Source organism: Silurus aristotelis (genome assembly GCF_946808225.1).
Source record: "Silurus aristotelis genome assembly, chromosome: 23".
NCBI classification, from domain to species: Eukaryota; Metazoa; Chordata; class Actinopteri; order Siluriformes; family Siluridae; genus Silurus; species Silurus aristotelis.
In genome coordinates, this window is record NC_139596.1 from 499,981 (window position 1) to 517,637 (window position 17,657).

The 17,657-nt window shown below is 47.1% G+C and overlaps 3 protein-coding genes across 4 annotated transcripts in view; 2 read left to right on the top strand and 1 right to left on the bottom strand.

Annotated features, from left to right (window-relative positions):
- Positions 1 to 9,216, top strand: part of tnksb (tankyrase, TRF1-interacting ankyrin-related ADP-ribose polymerase b) — a 17,869-nt gene extending 8,653 nt beyond the window's left edge. Inside the window, exons 10-28 of the mRNA XM_083527538.1 lie at positions 300 to 418; positions 632 to 723; positions 820 to 898; positions 1,062 to 1,233; positions 4,590 to 4,669; positions 4,756 to 4,901; positions 5,135 to 5,300; positions 5,437 to 5,656; positions 5,820 to 5,929; positions 6,030 to 6,218; positions 6,869 to 7,055; positions 7,264 to 7,346; positions 7,479 to 7,599; positions 7,697 to 7,794; positions 7,874 to 7,948; positions 8,194 to 8,299; positions 8,398 to 8,584; positions 8,704 to 8,860; positions 9,081 to 9,216. Of these exons, the coding sequence (XP_083383664.1) occupies positions 300 to 418; positions 632 to 723; positions 820 to 898; positions 1,062 to 1,233; positions 4,590 to 4,669; positions 4,756 to 4,901; positions 5,135 to 5,300; positions 5,437 to 5,656; positions 5,820 to 5,929; positions 6,030 to 6,218; positions 6,869 to 7,055; positions 7,264 to 7,346; positions 7,479 to 7,599; positions 7,697 to 7,794; positions 7,874 to 7,948; positions 8,194 to 8,299; positions 8,398 to 8,584; positions 8,704 to 8,860; positions 9,081 to 9,167 (2,474 nt within the window). The 3' untranslated portion in view covers positions 9,168 to 9,216. The remainder of the gene's footprint in view (positions 1 to 299; positions 419 to 631; positions 724 to 819; positions 899 to 1,061; positions 1,234 to 4,589; positions 4,670 to 4,755; positions 4,902 to 5,134; positions 5,301 to 5,436; positions 5,657 to 5,819; positions 5,930 to 6,029; positions 6,219 to 6,868; positions 7,056 to 7,263; positions 7,347 to 7,478; positions 7,600 to 7,696; positions 7,795 to 7,873; positions 7,949 to 8,193; positions 8,300 to 8,397; positions 8,585 to 8,703; positions 8,861 to 9,080) is intronic.
- Positions 9,217 to 10,564: 1,348 nt separating this feature from the next.
- Positions 10,565 to 15,068, top strand: idua (alpha-L-iduronidase). Of its 2 annotated transcripts, none has more exons than XM_083527601.1 (14): positions 10,565 to 10,891; positions 11,062 to 11,202; positions 11,391 to 11,473; positions 11,586 to 11,693; positions 11,814 to 11,909; positions 12,022 to 12,233; positions 12,329 to 12,508; positions 12,700 to 12,916; positions 13,079 to 13,300; positions 14,104 to 14,225; positions 14,297 to 14,422; positions 14,523 to 14,599; positions 14,705 to 14,805; positions 14,960 to 15,068. In XM_083527601.1, exons 1-14 carry the CDS (start codon positions 10,746 to 10,748, stop codon positions 15,058 to 15,060), a joined length of 1,932 nt encoding a protein of 643 aa, XP_083383727.1. In that variant the 5' UTR covers positions 10,565 to 10,745; the 3' UTR covers positions 15,061 to 15,068. The 2 variants fall into 2 exon arrangements, with proteins under 2 accessions (XP_083383727.1, XP_083383728.1); XM_083527602.1 differs by having other exon boundaries at positions 11,062 to 11,164.
- A 201-nt stretch (positions 15,069 to 15,269) lies between these two features.
- atp5meb (ATP synthase membrane subunit eb) lies at positions 15,270 to 17,195 on the bottom strand. The gene is made up of 4 exons (XM_083527603.1): positions 17,038 to 17,195; positions 16,787 to 16,841; positions 15,932 to 16,030; positions 15,270 to 15,538 (listed from the first exon to the last, which is right to left on the bottom strand). The coding sequence occupies exons 1-4, from the start codon at positions 17,071 to 17,073 to the stop codon at positions 15,513 to 15,515; spliced, it is 216 nt and encodes a 71-aa protein (XP_083383729.1). The 5' UTR covers positions 17,074 to 17,195; the 3' UTR covers positions 15,270 to 15,512.
- Positions 17,196 to 17,657: the final 462 nt, after the last annotated feature.

The following is a 17,657-nucleotide window of genomic DNA, read 5'->3' on the forward strand; positions in this document are numbered from 1 at the left end:
CACCTGATCTCCGAGATCGACTCGCCTGTGAGTCTCACACTCACACACACACACACACACACACACACACACCTGATCTCCGAGATCGATTCGCCTGTGAGTCTCACACTCACACACACACACACACCTGAACTCCGAGACCGACTCGCCTGTGAGTCTCTCACACACACACACACACACACACACACACACACACACACACCTGAACTGCAGACATTTTAGATATAGATATTTGCTGTGTAAATGACTGTGTGTGTGTGTGTGTGTGTGTGTGTGTGTGTGTGTGTGTTGTCTCTCAGATGAGTTTAAAGGTCACTCACTGCTCCAGGCTGCACGTGAGGCAGACGTGGCCAAGGCCAAAAAGGTTCCACCAGACATCATCAACTTCAAACACCCACACTCTCAGGACAGCGCTCTGGTAACACACACACACACACACACACACACACACACACACACACACACACCTACCTCTACACACCTGACCTGTTTTACATTTTCATTTTATTTTCTTTCATTCTATATAAGTTGTATAATATATTAATGTACAATACAGTTACTGACCATTATTTCTAACGTGTGTGTGTGTGTGTGTGTGTGTGTGTGTGTGTGTGTGTGTGTGTGTGTGTAGCACTGCGTCGTGGCGTCCCCTCATCCCAAGCGCAAACAGGTTACGGAGCTGCTGCTGCGTAAAGGAGCCAACATCCATGAGAAGAACAAAGAGTAAGACACACACACACACACACACACACACACACATATAGAGCTTTTCACTCCATACAGCTTTACCAACTCAACCTATTCTTTATTTTCGTACAGTTTCATGACCGCGTTCCACGTGGCTGCAGAACGAGCTCACAACGATGTGCTGGAGGTTCTGCAGAAACACGGAGCAAAGGTGTGTATACACACACACACACACACACACACACACACACACACACTAAACGTCAGTGCATATACTTTTTACTATTTACGCCCCCTACGTATATACTGTAATGTAACTAAAATTCCTGTGTGTGTGTGTGTGTGTGTGTGTGTGTGTGTGTGTGTGTGTGTAGGTGAACGCGGTGGACACTCTGGGTCAGACTGCCCTCCACAGAGCCGCTCTGGCGGGTCACATTCAGACCTGTCGTCTGCTGCTAAGCTACGGCGCTGACCCGTCAATCATCTCTCTCCAGGGGTTCACAGCTGCTCAGATGGGCAACGAGGCCGTGCAGCAAATACTGAATGGTAACTCCACTACCACCTCCATACCTTACCTTAACCGCACACCACTAACACCTCCATACCTCACCTTAACCTCACACCACTACATCTCACCACTACCACCTCCATACCTCACCTTAACCTCACACCACTACATCTCACCACTACCACCTCCATACCTCACCTTAACCTCACACCACTAACACCTTCATACCTCACCTTAACCTCACACCACTACATCTCACCACTACCACCTCCATACCTCACCTTAACCTCACACCACTAACACATCATACCTCACCTTAACCTCACACCACTAACACCTCCATACCTCACCTTAACCTCACACCACTAACACCTTCATACCTCACCGTAACCTCACACCACTACATCTCACCGCTACCATCTTCATACCTTACCTTAACCGCACACCACTAACACCTCCATACCTCACCTTAACCTCACACCACTACATCTCACCACTACCACCTCCATACCTCACCTTAACCTCACACCACTAACACCTTCATACCTCACCCTAACCTCACACCACTAACACATCATACCTCACCTTAACCTCACACCACTAACACCTCCATACCTCACCTTAACCTCACACCACTAACACCTTCATAGCTCACCGTAACCTCACACCACTACATCTCACCACTACCACCTCCATACCTCACCTTGACCTCACACCACTAACACCTTCATGCCTCACCTTAACCTCACACCACTAACACCATCATACCTCACCTTAACCTCACACCACTAACACCATCATACCTCACCTTAACCTCACACCACTAACACCTCCATACCTCACCTTAACCTCACACCACTAACACCTTCATAGCTCACCGTAACCTCACACCACTACATCTCACCGCTACCACCTCCATACCCCACCTTTACCTCACACCACTACCACCTTCATACCTCACCTTGACCTCACACCACTAACACCTTCATGCCTCACCTTAACCTCACACCACTAACACCATCATACCTCACCTTAACCTCACACCACTAGCACCTCCATACCTCACCTTTACCTCACACCACTAACACCTCCATACCTCACCCTAACCTCACACCACTAACACCTTCATACCTCACCGTAACCTCACACCACTACATCTCACCGCTGCCACCTCCATACCTCACCTTAACCTCACACCACTAACACCTCCATACCTCACCTTAACCATACACCACTAACACCTCCATACCTCACCTTAACCTCACACCACTAACACCTTCATACCTCACCGTAACCTCACACCACTACATCTCACCGCTACCACCTCCATACCTCACCTTAACCTCACACCACTAGCACCTTTATACCTCACCTTAACCTCACACCACTGCATCTCACCACTAACACCTCCATACCTCACCTTAAACTTACACCACTACATCTCACCACTAACACCTTCATACCTCACCTTAACCTCACACCACTACATCTCACCACTAACACCTTCATACCTCACCTTAACCTCACACCACTAACACCATCATACCTCACCTTAACCATACACCACTAGCACCTCCATACCTCACCTTAACCTCACACCACTAACACCTTCATACCTCACCTTAACCTCACACCACTAACACCTTCATACCTCGCCGTAACCTCACACCACTACATCTCACCGCTACCACCTCCATACCTCACACCACTAACACCTTCATACCTCACCTTAACCTCACACCACTACATCTCACCACTAACACCTCCATACCTCACCTTAACCTTACACCACTACATCTCACCACTAACACCTTCATACCTCACCTTTACCTCACACCACTACATCTCACCACTAACACCTTCATACCTCACCTTAACCTCACACCACTACATCTCACCACTAACACCTTCATACCTCACCTTAACCTCACACCACTACATCTCACCACTAACACCTCCATACCTCACCTAAACCTCACACCACTAACACCATCATACCTCAGCTAAACCTCACACCACTACATCTCACCACTAACACCTCCATACCTCACCTTAACCTCACACCACTAACACCTTCATACCTCACCTTAACCTCACACCACTAACACCTTCATACCTCGCCGTAACCTCACACCACTACATCTCACCGCTACCACCTCCATACCTCACACCACTAACACCTTCATACCTCACCTTAACCTCACACCACTACATCTCACCACTAACACCTCCATACCTCACCTTAACCTTACACCACTACATCTCACCACTAACACCTTCATACCTCACCTTTACCTCACACCACTACATCTCACCACTAACACCTTCATACCTCACCTTAACCTCACACCACTACATCTCACCACTAACACCTTCATACCTCACCTTAACCTCACACCACTACATCTCACCACTAACACCTCCATACCTCACCTAAACCTCACACCACTAACACCATCATACCTCAGCTAAACCTCACACCACTACATCTCACCACTAACACCTCCATACCTCACCTTAACCTCACACCACTACATCTCACCGCTACCACCTCCATACCTCACCTTAACCTCACACCACTAACACCATCATACCTCACCTTAACCATACACCACTAACACCTCCATACCTCACCTTAACCTCACACCACTAACACCTCCATACCTCACCTTAACCTCACACCACTAACACCTTCATACCTCGCCGTAACCTCACACCACTACATCTCACCGCTACCACCTCCATACCTCACACCACTAACACCTCATACCTCACCTTAACCTCACACCACTACATCCCACCACTAACACCTCCATACCTCACCTTAACCTTACACCACTACATCTCACCACTAACACCTCCATACCTCACCTTAACCTTACACCACTACATCTCACCACTAACACCTTCATACCTCACCTTAACCTCACACCACTACATCTCACCACTAACACCTTCATACCTCACCTTAACCTCACACCACTACATCTCACCACTAACACCTTCATACCTCACCTTAACCTCACACCACTACATCTCACCACTAACACCTTCATACCTCACCTTAACCTCACACCACTACATCTCACCACTAACACCTCCATACCTCACCTAAACCTCACACCACTAACACCATCATACCTCAGCTAAACCTCACACCACTACATCTCACCACTAACACCTCCATACCTCACCTTAACCTCACACCACTACATCTCACCACTCCTCCTCCATACCTCACCTTAACCTCACACCACTGCATCTCACCACTCCTCCTCCACACCTCACCTAAACCTCACACCACTGCATCTCACCATTCCTCCTCCACACATCACCTCAAACCTGTAACTGACTCTATGAGTTTATAATCGGAGTTTGTGTTGTTTTTATATAGAGAACATCCCAACTCGAAACTCTGATGCAGATTATCGCTTCCTGGAGGCAGCCAAGGCAGGAGACCTCGACACGATGAAGGTGTGTGTGTGTGTGTGTGCTAAATGATCATTTGAATGAGGTGAATTTGTAATTAACTGTGTGTGTGTGTGTTTGTGTGCGTGCAGCAACTATGCTCTCCTCAGAACGTGAACTGTCGTGATCTGGAAGGACGTCACTCCACTCCCCTGCACTTTGCTGCAGGTTATAACCGTGTGGCCGTGGTGGAGTATCTACTGCAGCATGGAGCTGATGTCCACGCCAAGGACAAGGGGTCAGACCTTCATCACCCTCATCATCCTCATCATTCATTACACTCACTGTGCTCAACACAACAGTCTTCATCATCTTCATTATCATTACACTTTAGTGGAATAATCACTTCATTTACACTTTTATTCATCATCATCTGTAAACTGAATCCTGATCCTTAACACCCTGAATCTGGATTATTACTAAACCGACACCCCCCCCCCCCCCCCCTCTCTCTCTCTCTCTCTCTCTCAGGGGTCTGGTTCCTCTCCATAACGCCTGCTCGTATGGTCATTATGAAGTAGCTGAGCTGTTGGTGCGTCACGGCGCATCGGTGAACGTAGCTGACCTGTGGAAATTCACTCCACTGCACGAAGCTGCAGCCAAGGGCAAATACGAGATCTGTAAACTGCTGCTCAAGGTGAACACACACACACACACACACACACACACACACACACACACACACACACACACACACACACACACATTAATGTGGAGCCACTGTTTATAGTGTCACAGATATTTACCCCTCTTGTGTTCCCCTGATTGTGCAGCATGGTGCTGATCCCTCAAAGAAGAACCGGGATGGTAATGTGGCTCTGGACATGGTGAAGGATGGAGACACGGACATCCAGGACCTCCTGCGTGGAGACGCCGCCCTGCTGGACGCCTCGAAGAAGGGCTGCCTCGCCCGCGTCCAGAAACTGTGTACCAGCGACAATATAAACTGTAGAGACACACAGGGGAGGAACTCTACACCCTTACACCTTGCAGGTACACACACACACACACACACACACACACACACACACACACACACACACACACACTTGTCATCTTTATTGTGAGTACACAACATTTGTTCTAAATAATCTGGCTTTTTGTTTACTTATGCATTTTCTCTCTCGGTGTGTGTGTGTGTGTGTGTGTGTGTTAGCGGGTTACAATAACCTGGAGGTAGCGGAGTACTTGTTGGAGCACGGTGCAGATGTTAATGCGCAGGATAAAGGAGGTCTGATCCCACTGCACAACGCCGCCTCCTACGGGGTGAGAAACGCCACTGCAGCACTGAACACCGACTCGTATCCTGTCCTCCTGTCCCTCACACCTGCATGTGTCCCCTCTCTGTCTCTCTCTGTCTCTGCAGCATGTGGACATAGCGGGTCTGCTGATCAAGTTTAACACGTGTGTGAATGCGACGGACAAGTGGGCGTTCACGCCGCTGCACGAGGCTGCGCAGAAGGGAAGGACCCAGCTGTGTGCACTGCTGCTGGCCCACGGTGCCGATCCCACCATGAAGAACCAGGAGGGGCAGACAGCGCTGGATTTAGCCACGGTACACTGATGGAGCTCCACACACACACACACACACACACACACACACACCTGCACATAGGGCTGTGTGATTATCAGTATCAATAATTGGAGAATATTTTGCTGAGTGTGTTGGTGTGCTGGTACCTTCAGGACCATGGACAGCTGCCCTCATAAGTTTTCATGTGATTTGTATTTAGATGTATTTACACACCGAGTCGTGCAGCGCAGAGGGACACGTAAAGCCTTAACGAGGAGAACAAATAAAACTTTAAATATTGATATTTGAGGTTATTTAATAAATAAGAAGAGACTTTAAATGGGAAATTAAAATCAGCAGTAAGTCACTGTTGATACGTGAGTCATTCTGATTGAATGAATCACCCGCTTAAATGATTCAGTTCAATAACAATGACTCACTCTTCCTCAGAGAAGCAAAACAGTGGCTTTGGATTATTTTTGTTGGTGAAATTGAGCAAAAAACAGGCAGTGTGGAGTTTAAAATGTTAATCTCTTAATATTCTTGTTTATTGAACACTTTTTGTGTGATGTATGAACTGATATAAATGTCTATAAGCTGAATTTTGTGATCATTCTCATTATAATAGACTGAATCATGGAGGGCTCTAAACACGAGATCTAAACACGTATTAAATCTCTCTTTCTCTCCAGGCGGATGATATTCGTGCACTCCTGATGGACGCCATGCCCCCCGACTCTCTTCCCAGCTGTCTGAAACCTCAGGCCACGGTGCTGAGCGCCAGTCTGATCTCCCCCGCCTCCAGCATCGACAACCTGAGTGACGGGGCCTGTGGGGGGGCCGATGGGGCCACCGGGGGCGAGCGCAAGGAGGGAGAGGGTGAGACCGTGTGTGTGTGTGTGTGTGTGTGTGTGTGTGTGTGTGTGTGTGTGTGTGTGTGTGTGTGTGTGTGTGTGTGTGTGTGTGTGTGTGTGTGTGTGTGTGTGTGTGTGTGTGTGTGTGTTTACAGAACCAGTCAGTGTATGGCATGCCTCTTTATATTAAAGGAGTGTGTGTGTGTGTGTGTGTGTGTGTGGTTCCTTTGCAGTTGCAGTGTTGGATATGAACATCTCTCAGTTCCTGAAGAGTCTGGCCCTCGAACACCTGCGAGATATTTTTGAGCGTGAACAGGTGAGATGTGGCTCAGCATCAGTGTTTCATCTGCTGTGTGCAGTGTGTGTATACATCTACAGTTTATCACAGAAGTGTGTGTGTGTGTGTGTGTGTGTGTGTGTGTGTGTGTGTGTGTGTGTGTGTGGGTAGATCACCCTGGATGTCCTGGCTGATATGGGACATGAGGAGCTGAAGGAGATTGGAATAAACGCTTATGGACACAGACACAAACTCATCAAAGGCATCGAGAGGCTGCTGGGGGGTCAGCAGGGTGAGTACACACACACACACACACACACACACACACACACACACACACACAAACATAGACTAACATCACTGTGTGTGTGTGTGTGTGTGTGTGTCAGGCGCAAACCCGTATCTTGCCTTCCACTGCACGGCTCAGGGCACAGTGCTCATTGACTTGCCTCCTGATGACAAGGAGTTCCAGTCTGTCGAGGAAGAGGTACACAAACACACACACACACACACACACACACACACACATATACTTATAACACACTAATGCTTTGTGTGTGTAACAGATGCAGAGCACAATCCGTGAGCACAGGGACGGAGGAAATGCCGGAGGAGTTTTTAACAGATACAACATCATCAAGGTGCTGCATCATTCTCATCACACACAGACACACACACACACACACACACACAGACACACACACACATATATATAGTTTAGATTCTGGCTCTGTATACACTACTGTTCACAATTAAACCCTGGTGCAGATATAAAGAGTGTATAACGAGCTAGTGTTACTGCTCGTTGCTGTGAGTAGGGGGCAGTAGTGATCACAGACTACTGAATGTTCTGAGAAACTGAATTTGGTATGTAAACATGCTGCAGATCCAGAAGGTGGTGAATAAGAAGCTGCGTGAGCGTTACGCACACCGCCAGAAGGAGATCTCTGATGAGAACCATAACCACCAGAATGAGCGCATGCTGTTCCACGGTACACACACGCGCACACACACACGCACACACACACACAGTAATCTATGGTTCCTGGGTGATGTGCTGTGACTGAGGCCGGGTTTATTTGTTCTTCAGGTTCTCCGTTCATTAACGCCATCATCCATAAAGGCTTTGACGAGCGCCACGCCTACATCGGCGGCATGTTCGGAGCCGGAATCTACTTTGCAGAAAACTCGTCCAAAAGTAACCAGTACGTCTACGGGATCGGAGGAGGGACGGGATGCCCCACCCACAAAGACCGCTCCTGCTACGTGTGCCACAGGTGAGCACGGCCACGCCCTCTTCACCGAGAGGTATCACTTCTCTGTGGAGAGCGTTTACTTATTGTGTGTGTGTGTGTGTGTGTGTGTGTGTGTGTGTGTGTGTGTGTGTGTGTTACAGGCAGATGCTGTTCTGCAGGGTGACTCTGGGGAAGTCGTTCCTGCAGTTCAGTGCGATGAAGATGGCGCACGCTCCTCCTGCTCATCACTCAGTGATCGGGAGGCCCAGTGTGAACGGCCTGGCCTACGCTGAGTACGTCATCTACAGGGGGGAGCAGGTACACACACACACACACACACGGAATATAAACTTCACTGTGCTCACTGCCTGATTTTTGTGTTGTTTTGCTGTTTATGAAATGTGTGTGTGTGTGTGTGTGTGTGTGTGTGTGTGTGTGTGTGTGTGTGTGTGTGTGTGTGTGTGTGTGTGTGTGTGTGTGTGTGTGTGTGTGTGTGTGTGTGTGTGTGTGTTTGTGTGTGTTTGTTTGTTTGTTTTAGGCATATCCAGAGTATCTGATCACCTACCAGATTGCGAAACCAGAGAGCAGCATGCAGAACAGCACTGGAGCGCAACAGAAATCATAATGTCTCTCTCTCAATCTATCCCTCCTATCTCTCTCTTTTCTCTCTCTCCTATATTTCTCTCTCTCCTCTCTCTCTCACTCTCTGTCTTTCTCCTTTCTTTCCTCTCTCTCGCTCCTCTTTCTCTCTCTCACTCTCCTCCCCCCCCACTTTCTCTTCTCTCCCCCCCCTCTCTCTTCTCTCGCTCTCCTCTTTCTCTCTCTCTCTCTCACTCTCTCTCTCTCTCTCTCTCTCTCTCTCTCTCACTCTCTGTCTCTCTCTATCCCTCTTCCTCCCTCCCTCCCTCCCTCTCTCTCACTCTCCCCCCCCTCCCCCCCCTTCCCTCTCTCTTCCCCCCCTTCCCTCTCTCTCTCTCTCTCACCCCTTCCCTCTCTCTTCCCCCCCTTCCCTCTCTCTTCCCTCTCTCTTCCCCCCCCCCCTTCCCTCTCTCTCTCTCTCTCTCTCTCTCACCCCTTCCCTCTCTCCCCCCCCCCTTCCCTCTCTCTCTCTCTCTCTCTCACCCCTTCCCTCCCCCCCCCCCCCCCCCTCTCTCTGTAAGACGTTGGTGTGATTATTGCACAGGTGAAATGTGAACCGCTCCCTGGGCGGATGTCTTCGTGCCGTTGTCGTGTATGAATCGTGAATTTGCAGTTTTTACAGACGGAGTTATTTAAGTTATTGGAGATGATGGGGATTGTGACATGACCCGTGTACAGGAATGAGATGATGAATCATGTAAAACACGTTGTGATGATCGGAACTGTCCTATTCGAATGTTGTATTTTGAAGAAAGTCATGTTTTTGTTTTGGTTTGAATGTTAATTTCTTTTGAATAAACTTCAGTGTAACATCGAGTCGAGTCTCCACCATTCACTGTGTACACATTCAGCAGAAGATAAATACAGATGTTTCACCTCCTCCAGACTACAGGCTTTAATATGATAGATATTTATAATCCCTATAAAATGAGAATAGCACTGGGGTGTGTATCATTTCATTGGGAATGGAAGACTGTAGATCAGGGGAATGTTCAGGAGATATCACTGCCTCTTACTCAGTACTAATGTAACTTTAAATAGAAGGGAAAAGACAAGTACAGGCAAATGACAAAGAAAATAATATTTGTGAGGGTTTTGTTCTAATATAATTCTACATGATTTTATTATCCTGCTGAAACTCCGCCCAGGGATTGAGAAATGGGCGTGGCTACTCGATCCTGTTTGAAGTATGTCGATATATTTTACAGCAGGTATTTAAAATAGTTTACTGATCGACCTGACCCGAACCGGAAATAGTTCTTTACTGGAGATTCTCTTCATATAAACACACATTTCTGTGAAATAGAAGCATTTGCGCACATGCGCAGGACAAATATTGTTTCCGGTTCGGCTCAAAAGGCCACAGTGGGCGTGGTTTGCTCTCACGGCGCTTTTTGGTAACGTCACTGTGTTTTGAAACGAGTTCCGGAGACACTAAAGGGAGTGTTTACTGTGTAACACAGTCTATCAATAATATACTTTATTCATTTCTCAGTGAATAAAGACAGGAGGAGTGTGTACTGTATTATAGATGTAGTAGGAGTGTGTGTGTCCTGTGGCAGTGATGTGGAGTTGGAGATGTGTGTGGCTTCTCACTGCACTGCTGTTCATCAGCGTGCCTTCAGTCTGCAGCTCGGACCTGGAGGTGTGTGTGAGAACTGAGGAACCTGTCAGAAACCTCACACACTTCTGGAGGAGCACCGGCTTCTGGTGAGAACACACACACACACACACACTGTACGCTGATGTTCAATCTTATCTAATCATACAGAAACACATTATAAAGTTCTCTCCAGAGCTTCAGGAGATGTTTGTGTAACCTGTATGGAAGATGTATGAAAGTATCTCCAGTGTAACGCTGTAACTGTTCACATCTTCAGCCCTCCACAGCCACACACCAGTGCTCACCTGTATGACCTGAGTAAAGACCAGAAGCTGAACCTGGCTCTGCTGGGCTCAGTGCCACATGCAGGTCTGCAGCAGGTGCGGATCCACTGGCTGCTGGAGCTCGTATCTGCACAGTGAGTGTCAGAACTTCTACATATCAGCTCTGTATCTTTAGATCTCACTGATACAACCTCAGAGTAGTAATGATTATGAGAACTTATGTTTTATTGCATGCAAGTCTGATGCATCAATAAAGCTGCTTAAATCATCCTGCTCCGTGTGTGTGTGTGTGTGTGTGTGTGTGTGTGTGTGGGTGACTCAGGATTATAAATGGGGAATATCATTACAACTTCACATACCTGGATGAGCTGATGGAGCTCCTGTGGCAGAACAACCTGCAGCCTGGTGAGACGTCTGATTTTCCTCACATATTAAACCAAAACCACTGACATCTCACCTGTCTTTACCGATTGTGTGTGTGTGTGTGTGTGTGTGTGTGTGTGTGTGTTTCCTGCAGGCTTTGAGCTCATGGGCAGCCTCAACAACACCTTCAGTGACTTTGAGAACCTCACCCAGGTGTCTGAGTGGAAGCATCTGGTTTTCCTCACAGCTCAGAGATACATTGGTGAGGGACACAGGAAGGAATTCTGAGGAAGGAATTCTGAGACTGTGTGCTCTCATGTGGTGTGTGATGCAGAAATGTGTGTGTGTGTGTGTGTGTGTGTGTGTGTGTGTGTGTGTGTAGAGAAGTACGGATTGGACGTGGTGTCTCAGTGGAACTTTGAGACATGGAATGAGCCGAACAATCACGACTTCGACAACGTCACGATGACGATCCAGGGTAACACACACAACACAACACCGAAGAGGTGAACGGAAATCAGTGTGTTGTTTCACTAATGTGTGTGTGTGTGTGTGTGTGTGTGTGTGTGTGTGTGTGTGTGTGTTCTCAGGGTTCCTAAACTACTATGATGCATGTTTAGAAGGTCTGCGTAAAGCGAGTGTGTATCTGAAGCTTGGTGGTCCAGGGGACTCGTGTCACTCTCCTCCTCGCTCTCCATACTGCTGGGCCTTACTGCAGCATTGTCACCACACACACCACAACACACCCCCCAACACACACACTAACACACGCTGCCTCCACTACATCGCTCTGCATAAGAAGGTGTGTGTGTTTTGTAGAGTGAAGGTGGTTTCTTAGCAGTATTCAGTGATAGTGATGTGTGTGTGTGTGTGTGTGTGTGTGTGTGTGTGTTACAGGGTGGGGGTGCTACCCTCCCGATCCTGCAGCAGATGGTCGACACAGTGCAGGAGATCCAGCGGCGTTTCCCTCTGTTACACTCACTTCCTGTGTATAATGACGAGGCAGATCCACTCGTGGGCTGGAACAAACCTCTCACCTGGCGCGCTGATGTCACTTACGCTGCCATGGTGATCAAGGTATACACACCCACACCCACACACACACACACACACACACACACACACACACACACACACCTTCAGATATGTGTTTGTGTTTAAAAGAAATTCATGAGGTTTGGACTGCTCCAGGAGTTCAGAGAGGTAGAGAAAGTGTGTGTGTGTGTGTGTGTGTGTGTGTGTGTGTGTGTGTGTGTGTGTGTGTGTAGGTGATCTCCCAGCACCAGGACCTGCTCATCGCTGACAAGAACAACACTATTAACTTCACACTGCTGAGTAACGACAATGCCTTCCTGAGTTACCACCCGCACCAGTTCACCCAGCGCACGCTAACCGCCCGCTTCCAGATCAACAACACACACACACCTCACGTCCAGCTCGTACGCAAACCTGTCCTCACCGCCATGGGCCTGCTCGCTCTGCTAGGTCACACACACACACACACACACACACACACACACACACACACACCTCACCTTGTATAGTGACTCAGCACTGATTCTATCATTGCTAACACTATCTATGCATGTGGTTTGTGTTACCATGGAAACAGTAAAACAGCCTCACTATTGGTGTATTAATGTGCAGGTGAGCAGCAGGTAAAGGTTACCATGGTGCCGCGAGACCCTCGGGAAGAGAGTTCAGTGGGTGTTCTTGCAAGCGTCCACACACCCCGACTCACACACACTCACAAACACACTGCTGACGGCTGGCAGAGCACCGTGCTCCTGTACAACTGCAGAGACGACGTCACCTCCAACGAGTCTGTCAGCATCACGCTGAACATCACTGGAGCTCCTGCACACACCGGTATACACACACACACACACACACACACACAGCTGTATATGCACCAGGCACTGACTCAGCATTTTTACAGGTGGTCCTTGAGGTAAATTTTGGCAAAACACTGAGGTAAATGTTGAGGTGATCGTGAGGTAAATGCTGGTAAAACACTGAGGTAAATGTTGAGGTGATCGTGAGGTAAATGCTGGTGAAACACAGGTAAATGGTAAATGTTGAGGTAAATGCTGGTGAAACACTGAGGTAAATGTTGAGGTGATCGTGAGGTAAATGCTGGTGAAACACTGAGGTAAATGTTGGTGATTGTGAGGTAAATGCTGGTGAAACACAGGTAAATGGTAAATGTTGAGGTAAATGCTGGTGAAACACTGAGGTAAATGTTGAGGTGATCGTGAGGTAAATGCTGGTGAAACACTGAGGTAAATGTTGGTGATTGTGAGGTAAATGCTGGTGAAACACAGGTAAATGGTAAATGTTGAGGTAAATGCTGGTGAAACACTGAGGTAAATGTTGAGGTGATCGTGAGGTAAATGCTGGTGAAACACTGAGGTAAATGTTGGTGATTGTGAGGTAAATGCTGGTGAAACACATGTAAATGGTAAATGTTGAGGTAAATGCTGGTGAAACACTGAGGTAAATGTTGAGGTGATCGTGAGGTAAATGCTGGTGAAACACTGAGGTAAATGTTGGTGATTGTGAGGTAAATGCTGGTGAAACACAGGTAAATGGTAAATGTTGAGGTAAATGCTGGTGAAACACTGAGGTAACTGTTAAGGTAATGCTGATGGTGTTGAACCTGTATGCTGTAGATGTGATGTACATGATGCGCTACATGGATAACACGGTCACTAACCCGTATGAAGCGTGGCGGCGGATGGGCAGCCCAGATTACCCCACACCACACCAACTCTCACAGCTCAGGGCTCAAGAGGTAACGTATACACACACACACACACACACACACACACGTGCCGGACTCTAAGTAATTATGTGTGTGTGAAGGACGCTCAGACAGATGGCCCCATCCCAGTTCCTGCTCAGGGAGTTCTGTCTCTGAAAGTGAAGCTCCCTGTTCCCTCCATACTGCTCATCCACCTGTGTGCTCAGCCCCCAAACACACCTGGACAGGTCTCACAAACACACACACACCCACCCACCCACCCCTTTACTGCTCAAGAGATAGACTGCCACTTTCTGACCACTGGGGTGTGTATTTTACGCTGTGCAGGTGAACGGTGTGCGGTTCGTCTCCATCACTAAGGGCCAAGTCCTCATCGTGTGGCAGGACCATGACATCAGCACCAAGTCAGATCTTCATGGGTTTTAATTTTAACAGTGATCCACGTCTCACACTCACATCCTGTTCTACAGCTTTTCTCCTCACACGTCTCTTTCACGGTTTGTGTGCAGGTGTGTGAAGACCTACGAGGTGGAGTTCTCTAAAGATGGACTTGGATTTCAGAGGATCAACTTCAGAGACACTGTGTTCACTTCTTACACCTTCTCACCAGGTGAGCTTCCACACACTTCTCCACATCTGCATTTGAGTTATGATTATAAATAACAACCCAAGAAGTCCACAGGCACATGAAACACACACTCAGGTGGATGTTGATCAGTGACGGTTCCTCAGCCATGTGTTTTCCTCTGGTGTTTGTTCCTCAGAGAGCCTGGATGTGTGTGGAGTGTACAGAGTGAGAGCCGTGGACTTCTGGGGACGAGCAGGAGTGTATTCTCCTACTGAGAGATACACCGAGTTCTGCTGACCAGGAAACACACACACACACACACACACACACACACACACACACACACCTCGAACACACCTCGAACACACCAGTGTTTGTTCATGACCTAATTAAAGTGTTTCATTTGTAAATGTTTGTTTAAAATTGTGAACCAGAGGGCCGTGTGAATGCTCACTACAGCGCTTACACACACACACACACACACACACACACACACACACACGATCTCAGAATTCAGGGAATTTATTAATTGATTTATTAATTATACATAATTGTGATCAGGATGATGGCAGGAACTGATCCCAGTCTCCAGACTCATGAGGTGAGAGAAGAAACACGCAGGTGAACACGTGCTCATGGACTGTGATGTTTTACTAACACAGGAATAATGTAGAGGAAGGTGAAGAGAAGAACAGCGAGACCTCCAGAACGGGTCCATAATCACAGCGCACACACACACTGCAGAGCGCTCACTTCAGGATCGTGTCTTCATTCGCTGGTGAAGGAAAAAGAAAACGACAGTGAGAGAGAGAGAGAGATCAGGGAGCTATAGACTGCAGGATGAGACGTGTGGAGATGATCAGGTGTGAGATATGAGCTACAGACACACAGGACTGATGATTTTAAACAAATAAGACACTTACATGTCAATAATCTGATCACATGATCAGACTGGAACTGAATCTCTGGTCATGTGATCAGACGTTTTACATAGAGAGTAAATGTAGATTGAATTGTTTTTACTGAGTAACAGTAGATCAGAGCAGAGATCTAAAACCCTGTGGAGATTCATTATTAATGATCTGATCCTCAGTGTCCTACAGAAACGTTACTCAGATGATTCAAGAGGAAAAGTCCAGCTTTAATTCACAGCTCAAAAGTTTTTTACCCTCAGCCAGCTGTTTGGCGATGCGTTCCTGTTCCTCTCTAACTTTCTTCTCCTCCTCCTCGATCCTCCTCTCCTCCGCTGCTATGGGCTTCAGGTAATCTGTACAAACGCATTGAGAAATACATCACCATGGCGACGGAGAATACTCATTACCAATTGGATGACTGACGTTATTCCTCCACATCAGTTCAGCTTTAATACTAATATAGGAACGAAATCAAACTGTCAATCACTGGAGTTTCACATTAAAGATCAGACTCTAAACACTTGAGATGTCCACACTCTCTCTCTCTCACACTCACTCTCTCACACTCTCTCTCTCTCACACAGACTCTAAACCTCCTCAGTACTGATACAGGCGTGTCTGCAGTGTTACAGCACAGATGTGACTAAACTCCAGCTGTGTGTGTGTGTGTGTGTGTGTGTGTGTGTGTGAGAGAGAAGGTGAAATAAACCCAAACCTCATACACTACTCCCTGATTACACCTGTATTTACATGTATTTACCCGTCTATACGCCTGTACAGACTGAGTAACGTAGTGGACTTTGGATCTGAAGGTCATGAGTTCAAATCCCAGCGTTACCAAGCTGCCATTTCAGGGGCCCCTAAGTGAGGCCCTTAACCCTATAACCGCTCAGGTGTAGGTCACTCTGCCAGAGACCATACATCTTTATTAATATAATGAATATAAGGGGGTGAACATCCTGCTACCTTCACTGAAACCTCTCACACGTCCAAGATTCGACTTGTAGATACACAATTCTGTATATGTGAAGCGCCCTGTGTGTGTGTGTGTGTGTGTGTGTGTGTGTGTGTGTGTGTGTGTGTGTGTGTGTGTGTGTGTACACACTCACCATAGCGCTTTTTACCGTAGATGAGCCCAACAATCAGAGCCGAGTACCGGGCTGTCTGTAATCACACACACTCTTCATTAACACTCATCATAACACACACACACCCCTGCCACATTAACCCCTGTCCGAGCCAGGGTTAGCTGTTAGCATTAGCTTTACCACGACAGCACAATAAACAACCATATTTAAAGAAAATATAATCAAATCTGACTTTAAATCATTACTACATATAATAAGGCGTAATAACAGACCTTAATAAGAGGAGAAACCTGCACAGGAGGCACCATTTCTCTCCGTCTTCTAGCACACAGAATACAGAGGTCAGGACAAGCTGGAGCAAAGGATCACGGGAAACTCCTGACGCTTAGTTTTAACGTCACCGCAGTGACGGACCCGGATGTACACGCTGCTGCTGCCCCCTAGCGGAGAGGGAGCGCAGTGTAATGTTCATGTTGATTTATAATCCGTATTTTACTGAATTTTTACTTTTATTTCTGTTTCTTATGAAAGAATTTACACACAAAACTGAATATCACTCTGCATTTACATGCTAATAAGATAAATATCTCCTTCAGCAGCATTCAAGTCATGATTTTACACCACGATGTGTGTGTGTGTGTGTGTGTGTGTGTGTGTAGAAAACAGATCATCAGCACTCATTTAATTTATTAATATTTATTAATATAAATCTCCAGGTATAAAACAACATGACAAGATGTCCAGACTTTCGACAAATTTAAGTGCACAGAAAAAAGTTTATTAGCTTTTAAGTAAAAAATAAATCTGTAACTAAAACCCAAATCTCGAATAAAAACCTGCTCGATGTGCCAGAGCTCATGTTTACTTTCGATTCAGTCTATATAAAAGACCA

Excerpts from the sequence above, each read along its gene's own strand:
- idua (XM_083527601.1), top strand. The coding sequence starts at position 10,746 with ATGTGGAGTTGGAGATGTGTGTGGCTTCTCACTGCACTGCTGTTCATC. Across the intron at positions 11,203-11,390 it reads CTGGAGCTCGTATCTGCACA|GATTATAAATGGGGAATATC; the intron begins GTGAGTGTCAGA and ends TGGGTGACTCAG. Across the intron at positions 11,910-12,021 it reads CGTCACGATGACGATCCAGG|GGTTCCTAAACTACTATGAT; the intron begins GTAACACACACA and ends GTGTGTTCTCAG.
- atp5meb (XM_083527603.1), bottom strand. The coding sequence starts at position 17,073 with ATGGTGCCTCCTGTGCAGGTTTCTCCTCTTATTAAG. Across the intron at positions 16,031-16,786 it reads CTACGGTAAAAAGCGCTATG|ATTACCTGAAGCCCATAGCA; the intron begins GTGAGTGTGTAC and ends GCGTTTGTACAG. Across the intron at positions 15,539-15,931 it reads CGCCAAACAGCTGGCTGAGG|CGAATGAAGACACGATCCTG; the intron begins GTAAAAAACTTT and ends TTCCTTCACCAG.